The sequence below is a fragment of the Spodoptera frugiperda genome, chromosome 19 (assembly GCF_023101765.2).
Source record: "Spodoptera frugiperda isolate SF20-4 chromosome 19, AGI-APGP_CSIRO_Sfru_2.0, whole genome shotgun sequence".
Lineage (NCBI taxonomy): Eukaryota > Metazoa > Arthropoda > Insecta > Lepidoptera > Noctuidae > Spodoptera > Spodoptera frugiperda.
This window is the reverse complement of record NC_064230.1, coordinates 2,287,893-2,308,886: the sequence shown is the minus strand read 5'-3', so window position 1 is coordinate 2,308,886 and position 20,994 is coordinate 2,287,893. Positions and strand designations below refer to the sequence as shown.

General features: G+C 37.7%; 2 protein-coding genes and 1 long non-coding RNA gene across 22 annotated transcripts in view; 2 read left to right on the top strand and 1 right to left on the bottom strand.

The window, feature by feature from the left end:
• LOC126911877 (uncharacterized) overlaps positions 1–752 on the bottom strand; it is a 129,195-nt gene extending 128,443 nt beyond the window's left edge. For 3 of the 19 annotated variants that reach the window (XR_007706360.1, XR_007706361.1, XR_007706362.1), the window contains exon 1: positions 107–721. This is a non-coding gene — a long non-coding RNA (uncharacterized LOC126911877). Of the gene's footprint in view, positions 1–106 lie in introns of all 19 variants that reach the window. The other 16 variants (XR_007706369.1, XR_007706373.1, XR_007706375.1 and 13 more) reach the window with 12 other exon arrangements.
• LOC118280885 (uncharacterized) overlaps positions 1–20,711 on the top strand; it is a 28,078-nt gene extending 7,367 nt beyond the window's left edge. Inside the window, exons 5-13 of the mRNA XM_050700920.1 lie at positions 1,957–2,090; positions 2,623–3,707; positions 4,851–4,957; positions 5,771–6,212; positions 9,151–9,329; positions 10,864–11,033; positions 18,618–18,765; positions 19,889–20,034; positions 20,518–20,711. Of these exons, the coding sequence (XP_050556877.1) occupies positions 1,957–2,090; positions 2,623–3,707; positions 4,851–4,957; positions 5,771–6,212; positions 9,151–9,329; positions 10,864–11,033; positions 18,618–18,765; positions 19,889–20,034; positions 20,518–20,694 (2,588 nt within the window). The 3' untranslated portion in view covers positions 20,695–20,711. The remainder of the gene's footprint in view (positions 1–1,956; positions 2,091–2,622; positions 3,708–4,850; positions 4,958–5,770; positions 6,213–9,150; positions 9,330–10,863; positions 11,034–18,617; positions 18,766–19,888; positions 20,035–20,517) is intronic.
• Positions 1–20,994, top strand: part of LOC118281136 (ATP-dependent RNA helicase abstrakt) — a 209,380-nt gene that overhangs the window by 162,881 nt on the left and 25,505 nt on the right. The gene's annotated exons all lie outside the window — the stretch shown is intronic.

The following is a 20,994-nucleotide window of genomic DNA, read 5'->3' as shown; positions in this document are numbered from 1 at the left end:
ATACCTAAGTACGTAATAGTAAGACAGTCACCGCTACCATCAGTTGACTGGACAATCTCTTTACATGAGCTGCTGTTTACATGTGAACATTAGCTCATGACGATACCTAAGTACGTGTGTCGCCTGGACAGTCACCGCTACCATCAGTTGACTGGACAATCTCTTTACATGAGCTGCTGTTTACATGTGAACATTAGCTCATGACGATACCTAAGTACGTGTGTCGCCTGGACAGTCACCGCTACCATCAGTTGACTGGACAATCTCTTTAAATGAGCTGCTGTTTACATGTGAACATTAGCTCATGACGATACCTAAGTACGTGTGTCGCCTGGACAGTCACCGCTACCATCAGTTGACTGGACAATCTCTTTACATGAGCTGCTGTTTACATGTGAACATTAGCTCATGACGATACCTAAGTACGTGTGTCTCCTGGACAGTCACCGCTACCATCAGTTGACTGGACAATCTCTTTACATGAGCTGCTGTTTACATGTGAACATTAGCTCATGACGATACCTAAGTACGTATCGCCTGGACAGTCACCGCTACCATCAGTTGACTGGACAATCTCTTTACATGAGCTGCTGTTTACATGTGAACATTAGCTCATGACGATACCTAAGTACGTGTGTCGCCTGGACAGTCACCGCTACCATCAGTTGACTGGACAATCTCTTTACATGAAATCGTTGCTAAGGGATTATTAATATAAATAAGAGGTCAATGCCTACGGATAATAGATGTGATAATAATGTAGTTTTATCTTTAATTGATATTTAATCTGCGGCTGTAGATAACAATGCAGAGGCGCTGTTATCATTATACAATAAAGCCACAATTCAATTGTTTTATTTCACCTTATGAGCATACAAGCTAGAATTCCATATTTACACATTAAGGTAAGCGTCCACAGGCCCGCATCGTACGCATCGCACGCAACGGATTTTAGTTTGTCTTGTATAGAAACTCATACAACTGCGTCCACTGATCCGCATCGTACGGACCGCATCATCGGCAATGCCTACATGCGATGCGTACCGATGACGTCATACGGAATGCCGATGCTAAAAATCCGAGTGAAAGTGGGATCGGCAATCCGAACGCTGCCGATACAGTGGATTAAGTCAATCCATCCGATTCCGATGCGTGCGATGTGGACCTGTGGACGGTAACCGTTAAAATGCTCCTCTCTTTTGAGAAGTGAAAATCATCCAATGACTTCTCCCGCCTTGGGCGAGGCGAGAGGGAGTATCAGACTCTTACTGACTAAACACCACCCCGTTCTTACTCCTCCTTCTGGATACTTTTCTACCAGTGATGTGCAACGTAGCATACGTTGCTGTGGAAGCGTTTGACTTCCGCCAATTATAATTATTGGTACATTTAGATAGCTTAGCACTGGTGGAAACGGGTTTAACTAAGATATGTTTTTTAAATGGAAAGAATCTTTCCATATAAAAAACATATCCCGAATTAGATGCGTGCTATGGACGGCTTCCCTACTATCGGCACATTGCATACTGGAGCTGCGCATCTCGCACAGCTGCTTTGCGGCGGCGCATCTTCATAGCACATCTTACTAGCACAGCTACATGGTATCAGTGGAAACGATCCACCAGTACGGAGTGATACCACGGCCTCTTTGCGTGAATGAGGTTACCGGAGGTCCAATTACCCTTCCTATTATTTCCCAATCCTCGATTCCCCTACGGTCCTTAAATTCCTAACCCGCAATGTTCATGAGCGGCGGCGATTGCTTAGCATCAGGTGATCGTTCTGGGGCCTTAGTCTGCTATTACAATTGTGTCAGAATGGTTGATCATTGAGCAGTGCAAGAGGGACGGAGTTATGTAGGTTGTATAGCTCCGTCCCTCTTGCACTGCTTCGTTTACGGGCTTATACTGTAAAGAAACCGTTATAACATAACCGTTATAATAAATCTGTCACCAGATGCAGTCCCGCTGTTCACGAGAGAGAGTGTGCTGCCTCCATCGATGCGGGCGTTGCCGTATGACATAAATAGTGTCATGCACTTCGGAGAACGAGACTACAGCAAGAATGGGCATCGGACTATCATATTTAAGGTAATTTTCGATTTAAAATTATCTGTTTATTCATGGGAGAAGTCTGCCACAATCTCCCATACCGCTAATTATTTAAGACCTGTATTTATAATGCATACCCATAAAAAAACCTATAGTTCACAATAAAGCTGATTTGATTTGATTTGAAAAAACACTTGTGCACCAGGATCTACAGTAGATACAACCATGAAAACACCGACACACTGAAGAATTAGAGGAGAAGAAAAAGAATCATCAGTTACTAGAATACATTTTATCACACGCTTGCGATGTGTTTCGTTGTGTCAGTGCAGTTACCGGTGTCCCAATTATCTACCTTCCCAATCTTCCCAATCCCCGATTCCCCATCAACCCTTAAATTCCAAACCCCCAAAAGACCGGCAATGCACATGTAACGTCTCTGGTGTTTCATGTATCCATGAGCGGCGGGGATTGCTTACTATCAAGTGATCTGTCTGCTCGTTTACCCGTTTATATTACATCGCCCACAAAACTCAGGACACTTTCTTATCCTCAAAATTTACTCTTTCAGAATCACAACCTACGTCAAAAACGCGTCGGTCTAACAGCAAATGATTTGCGCAAAATTGAGCTTGTTTACGGACCAGAATGCCGCATTAGAGATCGCCAAGAAAAATTCGAACTGTGCCAAGCTTATCCTGGTCTTGTCAGACGAAAGAGGGACATAGAACCTACTGACGACCTCGTAAGAGGAAAGAGGGACATTGGTATCACTGAACCACCAGCCAATAAGAGTTTGAGAGTCAACAGGAACATCACACCGCCTCCTTTACTTGTAAACTTACCTGAAGCCACACCACTTAGTGAAAAACAAGTAGATAATACTACGGACACAGAAATTGATGGAGCTAACCACATTACAGAGAGTCTTAATTCTCTAGGTATTGCTAATGAAACAGACGACATAATAGAACAGGTTTACAAAGTATCAGCACTAGCTTTGAAGAACGCTAGAGATAAATATTGTAATACAACTGAAAATAAATCTGAAATAGTCAAACCAGTTGACAATACTGAAAAAAAGAAAGTATCTAATTCATCCGATATCCTTGGAATATTAGAAGTCATAGCTGATTACGCGAAATCCATGGTAGATCACGCAATACAGAACCTTACGACGTTTTGTGAGAGTTCAAAATCTATTGAGGAGTATCAAAGGCAGTGTCGGTATACTGGTCCGAATTCTAGGTGCCCTAAAACCTATCGGTCTACCAAGGGGGGTGCGGTTAAATTTAGTACGCAGCATTATCCAGTATATAAGCAACAGACTAAGCACGATGGTAGACCTGTCAAAGCCTCTTATGTCAAATTTAGAAGAAATGATGACAGTGTCACAACTCCTCTTAAAGTCAGAAGGAAAAGAGAAGTGACCACTCCTGCAGCAGTAGAGAGTGAGAAGAAAGTTAAAGAAGTTAATTTAAATGATAAAGTGAAAATTGTAGATGCTGCAATGAATGCTTCAGAGAAAGCGGAGAAGAAATTGAGTGTAGGAAAGACTAAGAAAGAAGACAAAATGGAGGATAAGAAAGTGAATGCAGAAGAAGTTAAAATAAATGAGAAAAAACCGAGGAGATATTTCAAGGAAAGCAGATATAAGTAAGTCTATTCTTCTTTAACGTAAGTGTCCACAGGCCCGCATCGTACGCATCGCACGCAACGGATTTTAGTTTGTCTTGTATAGAAACTCATACAACTGCGTCCACTGATCCGCATCGTACGGACCGCATCATCGGCAATGCCTACATGCGATGCGTACTGATGACGTCATACGGAATGCGTGCAATGCGTGCGATGATATGACTTCTATTGTCCGGAGTTTAATAATAGATGGCAGCACAAACGTCCATATGTATGTTAAGGATCAAAAATTTGTGTGAAGCGAGTAAGACAAGATGCAACATGGTTTAAGTAGCGTCTTAGGTTGAAATTCCGATCGTGTTCCTATTTAATTTGTTTTTAAACGAACGTAAAAGTCGAATAGCGAGATAAATAAGTAATAAAGTATCTAATACAAAATTATCTTAATTTGCAGGTCCAAGAAACTAGACAGATTTGAAAACCCCTAAATGTTAATGAAGATATAATTTTTTTGACAAAAAACAATATATATTTTTATTTCCTTATTATAAATTAAATATATTAAAAAAATATTTGTTTTTCATTTACCATCTAGGGGTTTTCAATCACTATTATGTCACGGCTACCAAACTAGGGATCATGAGTTTGATTTCCGGATTAGGTAAAATATTATCAGAATAAAAATTCGCCCCTACTTCATGGGACTTACAAATAAATGTAAATATATAAAAATTAAGTCAATGAATCATAACTTTACTGTAGTCCACTGTACGGTAGGTGCAGTGAGTAGGCACTCACTGCTGCATAATACAGTCACGGGTTTTATTCCCGCACCGGATCAACTTACATATTGATCCGGTGTGTATGTGAACTTGTATGTTTGTAAGCACACCTACGACACAGGAGGAAATGCTAGTGAGGGAAAACGTTGACGGTGTTTTTATAATATGTTTTTTTGAGGGAGGGAAAATCATTTAATGACTTCTCGAGCGAGGCGAGAGGGAGTGTCGGACTCTTACTGACTAAAAACCACCCCGTTTCTACTCCTGCTTTTCGAGCCGGAGCCGCGATAAACCCGCTAGGTAGTCCACAGCTCCGGTCTCGAGATTATTAGGAGTTAGGCCAGTGATACAGTACATGTGTTATTTCAAATATTTTCAGAGTAAAACGTAAAGATGACGGTTCGGGCGATGACTGGGAGGAGTCGAATGTATCTATGGACAAAGGCGGCGATACAATTACCAACCAAAATGCTGAGAAAGACCCAGGTAAATAACAGATCACATCATCCTCCTCTAATAATATCTTCTGATTTATTTCGTTGCGGGATCCAAGACAGTCATTCATGTCCCTGGGACGTTGGACTTCAGTGTTCCGGTGTTTTCATGGTTGTATCTACTGTAGATCCTGGTACACAGGAGTTGCAGCGGTTTTAGGAGGGAGGCTCTAACTCTTCATAATAGAGTAGATTATTTTTTCTTTTTCTTCTCCTCTAATAATATCTTCTGATTTATTTCGTTGCGGGATCCAAGACAGTCATTCATGACCCTGGGACGCGCCGGACTTCAGTGTTCCGGTGTTTTCATGGTTGTATCTACTGTACTGAGCAAGCGTGATGATTAATGCTCAAACCTTCTCCGTGCGAGAAGAGACTTTTGGTCAGCAGTGGCCACTTATAGGCTGTTGATGTGATATCAACGAACAAAATCATTCCGAGACTTTATGCTCAGAAAAATTAATGATCCTTTTTTACGAGCAGACGTGTCACCTGATGGTAGGCAATCACCGCCTATGGACACTTGAAACATTAGAGGCGTTGCCGGCCTTTTGGGGGTTAGGAATTTAAGGGTTCTTGAGGAATGGGTGATTGGGAAGATTGGGCCTCCGGTAACTTCACTCACACAAAGAAACACAACGCAAGCGTGGTTTCACGTCGATTTTCTGTGAGGCCGTGGTATCACTCCGGTCGAGCGAGCCCATTCGTGCCGAAGCATGGCTCTCCTATAAGTCCCAATAAGGGCATTGAACTCAAACCCTCACACATGACACTCACACACACTAACCACACAATTTCTAACCAGGCATTGACCACGAGCACAAATCAAAATCGAAAGACGGTGACGAAGATGAAGAAACGGAATCAGAACAAGAAAAAGTTATAAACAAAGAGGATTTGGTGAAAGAAGCTTTAAGTGAAGGACTAGACTCAATCTTAGGTACAAATAATGATGAAAAGGACATTAAAGAACAAACAGCCTTAGAAGATGAAGAAGGAGATGAGGGTGATGAAGCAAATGATGGAGAAAAGGGAGATATAGGAGAAGAAGATGAAAAACAGAAAGAGAAAGAGCAATCTGAGAAGGAAGACAGTATGGATGCTGAAAAGAGTGAGGAGAAGGCAGAAGAAGTCAAAGAAGAGATTAAAGAAGAGGTGGAAGAGACTACGACAGAGACACCGAAGGTAGAGGCTGTTAGACCTGAAGCTGAGGTGTTATCGGCTCATCATCAAGTGAAACATGAAGTGTAAGGATTTTTTTTTATTGAACACACAAACGTGCAGGTGATTCACCTGATGGTAAGCAATCGCGGCAACCCATGGACACCCGAAACACCAGAGGCGTTACAAGTGCGTTGCCATATGAATTTTATTAGTAGAATTATTTTAAGACGCTCTTATGAACGAGAGTGCGGTTTCAAAACCTACCAACGGCAAGTACCGTATACACGTATGTAGAAGTGGCGCATAGTGCAGTAGTTTGCCATGCGCTGATGATGTAGTAATCATTTATTTGTATTTATTTATTTACAAATTATGTAGACACATACAACATAAAGGACAACACATACATATACAATTGAGGTACATAAGTAACACATAATTCTATTGGAATTGCTTCCTGTATATTATGTGTAGACAACGTTTCTGCTATGCAGATTGGCCCGATCTAGAAGTGATTAAATGTCTTGTGGCTGATGTTTATGATAATGATGATAGTCCTAATAATCCTACCAGTCATAAAAAAATTGGTTGCAACATCTTATACTTATACTTTACATATAAAGATGAAGACATTGTTTGTGTCTTCTTTATTCATTAAGTATTGTTATTACCGTGTTAAAGATTTTCTAAATGAGGATTTATAATTTAGTTGTTTGAAATATTTTCAGTTTGGTTGTTTTTCTTTTTTAATAGTTTTTATAAATTTTATTATTATTTTGTACGCCAATTATTATGGCAAAACATGTTGAAACTACAATATTAACTGTACTATCTGCATTTACATTTATATGTATAACTAGCTTTTGCCCGCGACTTCGTTCGCGTGGAATAGTGACTTCCGGCAAATTTTTGGTTTTAACCACATAGTTCCCGATCTCGCGGGATCTCTTAAAAAATGAGATGTGGAAGATATTCCAGGGAACTCTTCAAAAATCAACATAATGAGCTCTGCGTTTGATTTTTAGATGTATACTCACTTAGGGCATTGAAAAAATAGTTTAAAAACGGACTTTAACTAAAGAAATATTATAATCTTTCCGAACTTAAGATGAAAACTAACTTAAAACTAAAGAAAGCTACGAATTACGAATTTATAACAATTAAAAAAGAAATTATATTAGAACCTATCCTTTATGCTATAATAACCAAGCTTAAACTAAATAATTTAAAAGTTAAATCTAATCTAATTAATTTATAAATTAGACTTACAATTTTATTAAAAAAACTAACTACAGTAACTACTAATAATCGATATCAAACTAAACCTACGTTAAAAAGTTTAACCAGAAAACCAGGAAAACCCAACAAATAAACTTATTAATTGACAAATACAACGAAACCAATTTAGAATATACGAAACAGCAGGACTACTACAGACAAATAATCATACGACTGATACACATTTTCTACAATAGTACCGAAGCGCTCGGCCGATACCCAACCAAATAATTGTAACAAAACCATAGCGCAATCTATTTCGATCCCAACGCCATCTATCGAGGATAAAGACAACTTGGATTATTTATTTATACTCCGTTCGGGCATTTTCTTTGTACTAAAAGTTTAATTATATTGATATAATTTTTTTCATACCTTTTTACTATTTGTTAACTTTTTTTGATGAATTAAAACAATAACATGAACCGAAGTCGTGTAACGATCGACATAGAATTATCTATACTCCGTTAGAGCGTTTTCTTTGTACTAAAAGTTGTATTATATTTTTCATTGCTTTTTACTATTTTGTAAAAACAAATTTCCAATGAATTAAAACATTGTAATTACACCATTGCGCGATCAACGCCATCTATCTACGGAGTATAGGAACAGCCCGACATTGTTCAATTCCGTACTATAAGTACGAAATTGAACAATAGATGGCGCTGTATGTCCGGAATAAATTTATTTTTATTTTATTTTTATTTTATTTTTATTTTATTTTTATTTTATTTTTATTTTATTTTTATTTTATTTTTATTTTATTTTTATTTTATTTTTATTTTATTTTTATTTTATTTTTATTTTATTTTTATTTTATTTTTATTTTATTTTATTTTTATTTTATTTTTATTTTATTTTTATTTTATTTTTATTTTATTTTTATTTTATTTTTATTTTATTTTTATTTTATTTTTATTTTATTTTTATTTTATTTTTATTTTATTTTTATTTTATTTTTATTTTATTTTTATTTTATTTTTATTTTATTTTTATTTTATTTTTATTTTATTTTATTTTTATTTTATTTTTATTTTATTTTATTTTTATTTTATTTTTATTTTATTTTATTTATATTTTATTTTTATTTTATTTTTATTTTATTTTCATTTTATTTTTATTTTATTTTTATTTTATTTTTATTTTATTTTATTTTTATTTTTATTTTTATTTTTATTTTTATTTTTATTTTTATTTTTATTTTATTTTATTTTTATTTTATTTTTATTTTATTTTATTTTTATTTTATTTTTATTTCTATTTTATTTTTTGATTTTTGAAATAAAAATATATCTATGTCCTTTCTAAGGTTCTAAACTATATCTGTACCAAATTTCAACCAAATCCGTCAAATAGTTGCGGAGATTAATGGTATAAGCATAGAATGTTCGACGTGATTCTTTAATTTGACATAACTTTTTTATTTATGAACCGATTGACATGAAACAAACACTAAATGTAAATTTAAGCATCCCACAATATATTCGTGAAAACCGCATCCAACTCGGATCAGCCGTTTCTGAGATTAGCGCGCACAGACGAACAGACAAACAGACAAACAGACAAACAGACAAAAAAAAAGTTAATTACATTTTTGGGTTCGACATCGACATAACAATAACCCCTGCTATTTTTTTTATTTTTATTTTCAATGTACAGACAGCACTTTTCTACGATTTTATTATATGTATAGATGTTACCTACACATGTTTATACAAATAAATTTATCTTTATCTTTTACAGACACAAAACAAAAAAGAAGGCAAAGAAAGCGAAGAAACAGAAAACGCGAGTGAGGAAGCGAAAGTCACAGAGCGATATACCAGAGACTGTGAAACTTAACAAACTGAATAAGGAGTTTTACAATGAGAGGAGGTGGCCCGACGGTATTGTGAGATACGTCATCAAGAAGATACCTGGTTGTGAGTATTTATTTATCTATTTACTTGCTTTTTTAGTTGCGGGATCCAAGAAAGAAAGAAGAAGAAAGAAGAAACAACAACAGTTTATTTGCACCATTTAAAAAAAAAACAATAAACATTAAATAAATAATAAAAATAAATAAATTAAATACAATATTATAAAAAAACATAAAAGTCATGTTGCCAAAAGGCCAGTACTCAGTTTAAATGCCGCGACCCATGCCGGGAATCGCAGACTCTTACTGACTAAAAACCACCCCATTAGTTCGTTTCCTGCTTTTCTTGCCGGAGCCCCGTAGGTAGTCCACAGCTCCGGGTCTATTTACTAAATGGCCCGGCAAACTTCGTACTTCCTCCAATATTTTTTTCTCACCTTTTAAACCTTCCCTGGATCTGCACAAATAATTCAAGACCAAAATTTGCCAAATCGTTCTAGCAGTGCTAGTTTTAGTATTAAAAATAAATTAAGTATTTTTACTATTAAAAGAAACATACTCCTAACGCCATCTATCTTTTGAATCTCGCAACTACGAAATTTAACCCGAAATCGCCATGTTTTTGTTTAATCTTTCACAATTATTTTATTGTTAATGAGTTTGCAATTCTTTCACATCCGAATGTAGGATATATTTATCACCACTGCTGTTCTTCCCGTGGGTATTGTAGTATTACCGACATATAGCGACCAGATTGGCGATATATTAAAAAGGGCCAAATTAAAAGTACCTTTAACCGACGAGCATGCATGAAAAGACTGATGACTGTTGATGAAGCGAAAGAAGTGTGTAAGAACCGTGGCAATTGAATTCCATTGTCTCTGCCTGGGAGACAGGCGTGAGAATATATGAATCACCACTGCTATTCTTCTCGTGGGTATTGTAGTTTAAGTGTGGGACAGTCATGCTTCTGCATGATAGACCGGCTCGACCGGAGTGATACCACGGCCTCACAGACAACCGACGTAAAACAACGCTTGCGTTGTGTGAATGAGGTTATCGGAGGCCCAATTACCACCCTTCCCAATCTTCCCAATCCCCGATTCCCAAACAACCCTTAAATGCCTAACCCCCAAACGCCGGCAACGCACTTGTAACAGCTCTGATGTCTCGGGTGTGTATGGGTGGCGGCGATTGCTTACCATCAGGTGATCAGACTGCTCGTTTACTGACCATAAAAACCTGTTTAGGTATAAGTACTTAGGTATCTCGTATTTTTATTTTGACTGCCTCGTTGGCCGAGTGGTTGCAAGTGCGACTACCGGGCAAGGAGTCTCGGGTTCGATTTCCGAGTCATGCGAAGTATTGCTCGTTTTTTTTCGGTGCTTCTCAGTAGTAGCACGGAGTTTGGGAATGCCCGGTATATGGCAATAGGTTCACCCCCTTTTACATGAGACTTATAGTACAAATAGTAAAAGTGGGTGTACATTGTATAGCGGCATTACGTGCTACAATGTGCACCTCTGCCTACCCCTTCGGGGATAAAAGGCGTGACAATACACACACACATAATATCTCGTATTTATTGTTATTTGCAGACGATTTAGAGGATCTACGAAACAGATTGGCAGAAGTAAACACCATTTTGATGAGGAAGACTTGTGTCAAGCTGATTGAGGTGGATGCCAAGGAGGCTAGGGGATATGACGACTATCTGGTACTGGACAACAGTCCTGACTACGTCACTGGACGCGTTGGGGGTAAACAGGTGAGTGAGACGTGAAAATAATTATATTTTTATATTAAACTAGCGACCCGCCCCAGCTTCGCATGGGTGCAATGGTGATGGCTGATGGACGGATGGCTCTTGAATCAATCTACCTATTACAAAAAACCGCATCAAAATCTGTTGCGTAATTTTAAAGATTTAAGCATACAGACAAACAGACAAAAATAGTGACTTTGTTTTATACAATGTAGTGATAGTGATTAGCTTTTGCCCGCGGGTCGCGGAATTTCATAGCACATCTTATTAGTACAGCTACATAGCTTAGTATCAGTTTATGTTACCTATTACATTTTCGTAGCATAATTACATAGCACTGCTCTGGTTAAAAATTACTCTTAGTTTAGTAAGTTTGTTACTCAATCACATCAAAACGGCTGAAGGAATCTAGATGAAATTTGTAACAGGGGTAGATTATTAGGATCTGGAATAACACAATATAGGCTGCTTACTATCCTACGGAAAAGTTTTTTTATTAAGCTGGTAAACGAGCAGACGGATCATCTGATGGTAAGCAATCGCCTACACCCATGGACACTAGAGGCGTTACAAGTGCGTTGCCGGCCTTTTGGGGGTTAGGAATTTGAGGTTTGTTGGGGAATCGGGGATTTGGAAGATTGGGAAGGCGGGTAATTGGGCCTCCAGTAACCTCACTCACACAACGAAACACAACGCAAGTTGTTTCACGTCGGTTTTCTGCTCGGCCGTGGTATCACTCCGGTCGAGCCGGCCCATTCGTGCCGAAGCATGGCTCTCTCTCACTATTTTAAATGTGGACGAAGCCGCGAGCAGAAACTAGTATTCATAATAACTAAAGTAATATTTATAAATCATTTCTACCTTCATTTAAAATAACAAAACATGATTGTTTGAATAGAACTGAATCGTGCGACAGAGATGTCACTAGAATACTCTTAATTAGAACAGGATGGAAATATAAACATTAGAAAGAGAAAGGTATATTTTATATGGACTATGGTAGCGAGTGCGTAAAGGACGGAAAATGACGGGATTTTGACGTAATTGACGTTTATAATTGGGGTTACCAGGAAAGTGAAGAGTGCTTTTTATGTGGGTGATTTTTTTTCGGTTGGAAAAATATTTAAACCTTTAATCATCACATTTTAAAGCGTGGGAGAGCCATGTTTCAGCACTGCTGGGCCGGCTCGACCGGACTGATAACACGGCCTGACAGAAAACCGACGTGAAACAACTTGCATTGTGTTTCTTTTGTGAGTGAAGTTACCGGAGGTCCAACTCCCCCTTCCCAATATTTCCAATCTCCGATTCCCCAACACCTCTTTAATTTCTAACCCCCAAAAGGCAACGCACTTGTAACGCCTCTGGAGTTTCGGGTGTCCATGGGCGGCGGTGATTGCTTACCATCAGGTGATGCGTCTGCTCGTTTACCGGCTTATTCTATCTAAAAAAAAACACACCTGTCTCACATTGGGGTTTGTGGAGAAAATGGAACGCCAGATGACACCTTAACTTGACCAAGTCAGCAATTGCCCTTACCGCCTTGCGACTACATATTCCTATTTTATGGAATAGAAGGCAAACGAACAGACGGATCACCTGATGGTAAGCAATCGCCGCCGCCCATGGACACCCGAAACACCAGATGCGTTACAAGTGCGTTGCCGGCCTTTTGGGAGTTAGGAATTTAAGGGTTGTTAGGGAATCGGGGATCGGGAACATTGGGAAGGGGGTAATTGGGCATATTTATGTTTTGGCTATCCAACCAAATGTGCGGAAATCGACCTGTTACAGTTTATCATAATAAAATTATAATTAGTTGATTTTTTTGTGGGATAAGCCTGCCACGCCCTCTCAAACTGCTTCAACTTTTGTAAGCCAGGATCTAAAGTAGATTCTGGAGCTGCGGACAACGTAAAAGGTTACCGGGGCTCTGACTCGAAAAGCAGGATTAAGAACGGGGTGGTTTTTAGTCAGTAAGAGTCTGACACTCCCTCTCGCCTCACCCAAGGCGGGAGAAGTCATTGGATGATTTTCCACCCTCAAAAAAAAAAAAAGAATCTAAAGTAGATACAACCATGCAAACACCGGAACACTGAAGTCCGATAGAAGTGGTAAAAACTGGTATCCCGTGTATTGTACAGTGGCATTACGTGCCGTAATGTTCACTTTTCTGCCTACCCCTTCGGTGATAAAAGGCGTAACTATATAGATTAGCATAAATTCTGAATTTATAATTAAGGGCAAATCTAATTATACGCACTAGCAACCCTATTCTAGTACATTCTCCCGTATTCTTACTCTGATTGGTCAATCGAGTGGAATTTTCTGGCTGCCCATTGGCCCGAGTATATATAAATAAAAATCTCTTACCCGCCAAATTCAGTATTTCGAAAAAAACGTGGCCAAAGTGACGTATTTTTGTGTTCCTATGTGTTTTTTATTATAGTTTAGTAATTATTAAATTTGTTAAACATGGCTGCGATTGGAATCAGTTTCGGCAGTGCATATACTTGTGCGGCGGTTTGGCGTGGTTTGGAAGATAAAGTTGAAATGGTGAAATTAGAAGAGAGGGCAGTCAGCATGCCTACTATCGTGGCGTTTACCCCCGAAGGCCGCTTATTCGGAGTCGAAGCTAGAGACTATTCTATATTAGATCCGAAAAACACAATAATCCACATCCAACGAATCTTAGGCCGTCCATACGACGACTACCAATTACAAATGGATAAACATTTATGGAGTTTCAAAATGATAAATGAACACAACACCCCCGTGTTCAAAGTAACAGAAAAGGGTGAAGAAGTTTCTTATACAGCGGAACAAATAACAGCAATGTTCCTAAGCCACATTAAGGAAAAGGTTGAAAAGCATCTCACGGCTTCTGTAACGAAAGTTGTGCTTAGTGTACCGGCATGGTTTAATTGTATGAAAAGGAATGCGTTACGACAAGCCGCCATATTAGCTGGTTTTGAAGTTTTAAGGATTAGCAACGATTGCACGTCGGCTGCAGTGGCTCATAGATTGTTTAGCCAAGAGTTAACAAATATTATAGTGTATGATATAGGTGGTACAATGACTACTGTATCGCATTTAGCTCCGGAGGGCTCAATATATGAAATGAGAGAGAATATAGTTAACCACAGACTGGGAGGTAATGAATTTGACAACCGTATCGTAGCATATTTTAATGAGTACTTCGAAAGACAGTTTGGGGTCGAAATTTTTGGTTTGCCAGCTGCCCATAAGCGTTTAAAGATGGCGGCTGAAGAAGCCAAATGGCCGTTCTCAGACCCAACTGTAAATGAGACGACTATCAATGTCCCAGGCCTTTATCAGGGGCAAAACTTTTCTCATACTCTAACCAGAGAAATGTTTGACAGCTTATGCACGGATCTATATGAAGACTCCTTATTATTGATAGATAAAATCCTAACATTATGTCGGTTGAATAAAACATGTATCAATGCCGTTTTAGTCGTTGGGGGATGTGGGAAAATAACGACAATTAAGCGTCTTATAACAGAATTCTTCGACGGTCGCCTACACTTGTATACTTCTGCTAATCCAGATGAAGTCATAGCTATGGGAAATGCTATACAGGCAGCTTTACTTAATGGAGTTTCGCATCCGTCTATAAATCATAAAGTTATGCCTGATATGTTATTGGCTTCCATAGGCGTTGAGGCTTCCAAAGGTGTTATGGTCAAAGTACTGCATAGAAATAGACATATACCTTGCATGGGGCGGAAACTAATACCAGTTCTATTAGATATGGACAAAGAAAAGTTCATAAAGATTTATGAAGGTGAGAGAGCGGTAACTGAGCATAATAATTTAATTGTCAGCATTCCGCTTTATTTCGAAGCTGAATACAATGTTGATAAGAAAGTCATGGTGATATTGAAAATAGAATATACAGGTGATTTACGAGTATTTGTTAGAACTCCAAGAGACAGGATTCTTGAGCCTCCAATTGATCAGTCGAAAAGAATGTCTGTAGAAGAAATTAATCGTAGGCTAGCTATTCCACCGTCAGTAATTGATGATGATTTGGTTAGGAAAAGTATTTTGGAATCGAGATATAAGATGGAAAGGTATATATGTGATGTTCACAGTGCTATGTCGAGGCCCGGCCGCCTAAATGATGTTGAAAGACGTTCCATGGTAGAAGAGTTGGAAAAAGCCATGGAATGGTACGTGTTAAGCACTGATTGTACGAAAGATGAACTGGAAAGAAGATTCTTAGAATTATCATATAGATGGGTCGAAATTACCCACAAAATTTTCGACCGATTCTGGACCTACAAGCCTGTAGATTGAAAAAAAAAAGTGAAGTGACAGTTGTATTTTTTATCTGTGGTGGTTCTTAAAACAAGCTGTGTGTTCAAAGGAATTTAGACTGTAATGTGCTAGTTATAAAGTGTATTTTCAACTGTGATTGGTAAGTGTTATATTTTTTTTGTGTTAAAACATTCGATTTTTTTTTAATTTTCGATACAAATGTTCCTCTTGGTTTTAAGTAAGAAATTTAAGCCTTATAGTCATTAGAATAAGATACAAATTCGTATAACAAAGTAATGTCTAGGTTAGGTGAGAAAATTTAAAATTTCGTTTGTTTTAACACTGCTCAAGAAATGTTAAGTCGATTTTTTAGGTTATGTACCAAACTGATGTCGTCGGTACAATATTTTTGTATTAAATGCTTTCCTTAAAGTAATAATGTAACTCGAATAGAATAGAATAAATAAATTGCAAAGAATAATTTGCAGATTATTAGGTGACACAACATTTTAAGTCCCTTGTACCTACATTTGGCAAGAATTGGCATGCAAATTTACATTTAAGAAAGAATTTAATAATACTTTTCGTCTAAGAATTCTTGTACTGAATAATAACAATGTTTTGTTATTAGAAAACCGACATTTCTATACGAAAATTCTCTGTTTTTTTTTAAGTAAATTTGTAATAATAATTAATTATGAAAGTAAAAATACCTAGTGAACTGACTTAAAAAAATACTAGATAGGCAACGTTTTGTTAAGAAAACGTTTATTTTTATTTCATTTTTTTTTATTTTGAATTTGACATATATTATTATTTGGAAGTAATCTATTATTTTCAAGAATCTAATTTGATATTATGATATGATTTGTTAATGGATTCACAAATCAATCGTTAATTTTAATAATTAATATACGTATTGATTTGAATGGAAATGCTCAATTTAGTTATAAAAATAAGATTTTAAAGTAAAAAACGGGTGCTACATTGTTTATGCTCACGTCTGCCTAAAGGTAGAAATACATTATCGTGGCGTGGCGTGTCGTGGCACTGCCACCACTCGGCTGATAGCATTTGGCGACTCACGACATGATACGACATGCAATTGGGTAGTATCCTCGGTCAAAAATAAATTATTACAACTTTTCAATACAATAAAATATTAAAAAATAATCACACTCTCATTCATACATTTGATGAACTACTTTAATTTTCGATTTTTTCTAGCTACATTTCTAGAAATAAGTTTGTTATTTTGACGTCGTCAAAATCTGATGACATCATAATAGAGTATTTCATACAAAGTTCATAGAAAATATCGTTTTTGACGTTTCGAAAAATGTATTGAATTTCGCTAGTAGGAAACTAGCCGGTTGTTAACTTTTGGTTGAGGATAATGATGCCGGTAACATTTTGTAATTTTTTGGCAGTTTAACGTGCGTTTCACACAGCGAACCCTCTATAACCTGGCGCCTTTGTTGTCTAGTTTGCCAAAATAATAATATAGCTCTGAGTGTGCCTTTTACATAGCTCAATATCATAATTATAATTAAATATACATAGTGCTACGACTCGCCATGACACGATAATATATTTCCGCCTTAATTCTCAATTTGTACAAATGATCTTATTATAAAAGTTATTTTAATAATCTACCTCTAATAATGTGATTAAAAGTATTATGTTCCTATTACATGGGACTTATAACACAAATGTTGAAAAGTGGGTGTACATTGTATAGCGGCATTACGTGCCGTAATGTGCACCTCTGCCTACCCTTTCGGGGATAAAAGGCATGACATTTGACGTTCCTACTTTCTTTAAGAGATTTTGTGTTCAGAATATTACTAATTGTGATATTAGATGTAGTTTTTTTAACTAAATTAAATTGGTAATACGGGTAGATATAAAAAAATAATAAGCCAAATATTTTACCTCAAAACAACAATTTTTTTATTAGTTTTCTACAAAAAAAAAATATTTATAACTATAAATCTGTATACCAAAGACGAAACGAAAACTTTTATTCCTATTTTAAAAATTACAGGGAAAAAGTTATGATTGTCTGTCAAAACTGGTGCCAATGTGAAATGAACTCTTTAGCTTAGGATTGAAAGTTTATAATCAAATGTATGCTATAGATTTTCTGTTACCACTTGATTTAATTTTGTGCCAATGTAAAATGAACCTTTTAACTTAAAATTGAAAGTTTATAATCAAATGTTAATATAATCAAATGTTTGCTATAGATTTTCTGTTACCATACTATTTAATTCTGTGCCAATGTAAAATAAATCTTATAACTTACGATCGAAAGTGTATAATGAAATGTTAATAGATTTTAGTACTACCTACCTCTAGTAAGTATAGAATGTTTTTAAGCCAAAATCCGCCATCTTGTAAAACGAATTACTTTAAAGGTTTGCGATGAAATGAAAATTATTGACAATAAATATTATGCAATATGAATAGGTATTTTAGCATATAAGTGAACAAACACAATGTCAATTTTAATTTTGTAAGTAATTTTACGAAAATAAATATAAAAATTTTGCCATTTTTTCGTTGGTTGTTTTATTCTTTTTATTTAAATTAATAGAAACCCCTATGCATAGCTGCAACAGCTCATTAAGGTAAGAGAATAAAACATATTTTTGACTGACGCAGGATCTGTGCATGCTTTATTGTTATGTATGCTTTTTTTGAGGGGGGAAAATCGTCCAAAGGCCTCATCGGCCTTGGGCGAGGCGAGAGGCACTGTCAGACTCTTACTGACCAAAAATCACCCCGTTCGAGCTGCTTTTCGAGCTGGACCCCGGTAACCCGCTAGGTAGTCCGCAGCTCCGGACCCCGCCTTAGCTAGCATGACTGCTTTGTATCCCAGGCAGGCATCGAAGAAGGAAACCCCATCCCAGTCCCCTCCGCAGCTGCGGACTACCTAGCGGGTTTACCGGGGCTCCGGCTCGAAAAGCAGGAGTAGGAACGTGGTTTTTAGTCAGTAAGAGTTTGACACTCCCTCTCGCCTCGCTTAAAGCGGGAGAAGTCATTTTGAACCAAAAAAAGGTGCACTTCTGCCTACCCCGTCGGGGATAAAAGGCGTGACGTTATAAAAAAGAAAAAATCCCAGGCCCGTTCGCTCCGTATCCTGACCTGAACCAATGCCGCATAAATGCTAAAAGTTAATTTTTAAGTCTTTGACTGCCAATAGAAAACTGTTGAAGACAAATCCTCCGCTAACGTCGGTCACCGGTGACCACCGCGGCGTTCAATGTGTTAATTAAAAGATTTCCTCTTTCCTATCAGATCTTCGGTTGCGTAGAGCTGTTCAAAGGCAACCAGCATGTGCAGCATACAGCTATGATGGTGATGGCAATGCTGGGTTTCTACTTCGAAGTCTCCAGACATGACAGAGACAAATACATCCGCGTCCACAATCGACATGTACGGCCTGGTAAGTAGCTGCCATTATTAACCGACTTTTATATAGTATATACTAGCTACTTCCGCGCGGTTTCACCCGCTCGGCTCGGCTCCTATTGGTCATAGCGTGATGTTTTATAGCCTATAGCCTTCCTCGATAAATGGACTATCCAACACAAAAAGAATTATTCAAATCGGACCAGTAGTTCCGGAGATTAGCGCGTTCAAACAAACAAACAAACTCTTCAGCTTTATAATCTAAAAAAAATACTAATATACTAATATACTATATACTTATATAGGTACTTGTATAATATTATAAAGGTGAAAGTTTGTTTGTTTGTTTGTTTGTTTGAACGCGCTAATCTCCGGAACTACTAGTCCGATTTGAATAATTCTTTTTGTGTTGAATAGTGCATTTATCGAGGAAGGCTATAGGCTACAAAACATCACGCTATGACCAATAGGAGCCAAGCAGAGCGAGTGAAACCGCGCGGAAGTAGCTAGTATTAGTATAGAGTATAGATAAGCCGGTAAACAAGCAGACGTATCACCTGGGGTAAATAGAAGAAGACGTATCACCAGTGCAAGAGGGACGGAGTTATGTAGGTTGTATAGCTCCGTCCCTCTTGCACTGCTCAATGATCGACCATTCTGACACAAATATAATAGCAGACTAAAACCCCTGATGGTAAGCAATCGCCGCCGCCCATGGACACTTGAAACACCAGAGGCGTTACAAGTGCGTTACCGGCCTTTTTGGAGGCTAGGAATTTAAGGTTAATTATTTAATTTTATTATAGTTTTCGTGAGACTAAATTAATTATTATGTTATCGGCTTACTCACGTAACTGTTTGATGAGGAACTCGGACTAGTTTCAAACCATGCTAGAGCTCATATTCATGAGTAGCATTCCGCAACACACGACGCGGCGATTGTCTTCTAAACGAATATGAGCCTCTAGCATGGCTTGACACTAGTCGAGTTCCTCGTCAAACAGTTACGTGAATAAGCCGATAACATAATGATTAGGTTAATAATTTTATTAGTTGTATTATGCTTCTGTGGACGACTACTACTTGTAGTTTCATTTAAATCATATGAGTGATCTCTATACTGTATAAAATCAATCTTTTACGCTTTCAATTTACAGATAAACTGCACCATTTTGAAAAGATACGCGACGAAGCTACTTTGGACCTGCCATACGACTTCCAAAGCGCCACGCACCCTGCTTGGCAATTCTGGCGGAAGATTGGCAAAACTGGCATATCTACAGTCGCCACTTATAAAGATCAAGTAAGACATGTTTTAACCGACTTAAAAAAAGTGAGGTTTGTCCTGTATGTATGTATGTTTGTGCGGGATTATCTCGCGTTTGGCTGAACCGATTTTGATGCGGTTTTCAGCATAGTATTTTTCAGATTTAGGAGAATGCTTAGGCATCTTACCCGACTTAAAAAAATGGAGGTTCCCTTTTACAACAAAAGTTTTTTTTATCTTACCTGTAAAATACTGTTGAATACCTTACCACCCTACCTCTTCCCCTGGGTGTGCAAGACCCGACTAGAATAAGTAATAATGGACTACATACATCACTTCTTCCGCCTTGGGTGAGGCGAGAGGGAGTGTCAGACTCTTACTGACTAAAAACCACCCCGTTCCTACTCCTGCTTTTCGAGCCGGAGCCCCGGTAAACCCGCTAGGTAGTCCGCTGCGCTTGCCGGTATGCGGTCTCAATAATCCATACAGCTACTATTAACGAAATATCTTTATCCGCAGGATCCCGACGGCTCCATAATGAGATCTCTTGGCCAAAACTCTGAACTACTTTCAGAAGGGGATATAATTAAAATAAATAGCGTCTACGGCGTCCAATGCTTCCAATCCAATCGGCCATCGGAACGAATGAAGAAAACTAAACAAAAACCTAAAAAATCTAAAAAGGATGAATCGTAAATAAAATTACTTTTAAAACAAATTTTTGTTTGATTTTTTATGGTATAAGCCGGTAAACGAGCAGACGTATCACCTGATGGTAAGTAATCGCCGCCGCCCATGGATACTTGAAACACCAGAGGCGTTACAAGTGCGTTGCCGGCTTTTTGGAGGTTAGGAATTTAATGGTTGTTGGGGAAATTGAGGATTGGGAAGATTGGGAAGGGGTGTAATTGGGCCTCCGGTAACCTCACTCACACAACGCAAGCATTGTTTCACGTCGGTTTTCTGTGAGACCGTGGTATCACTCCGGTCGAGCCG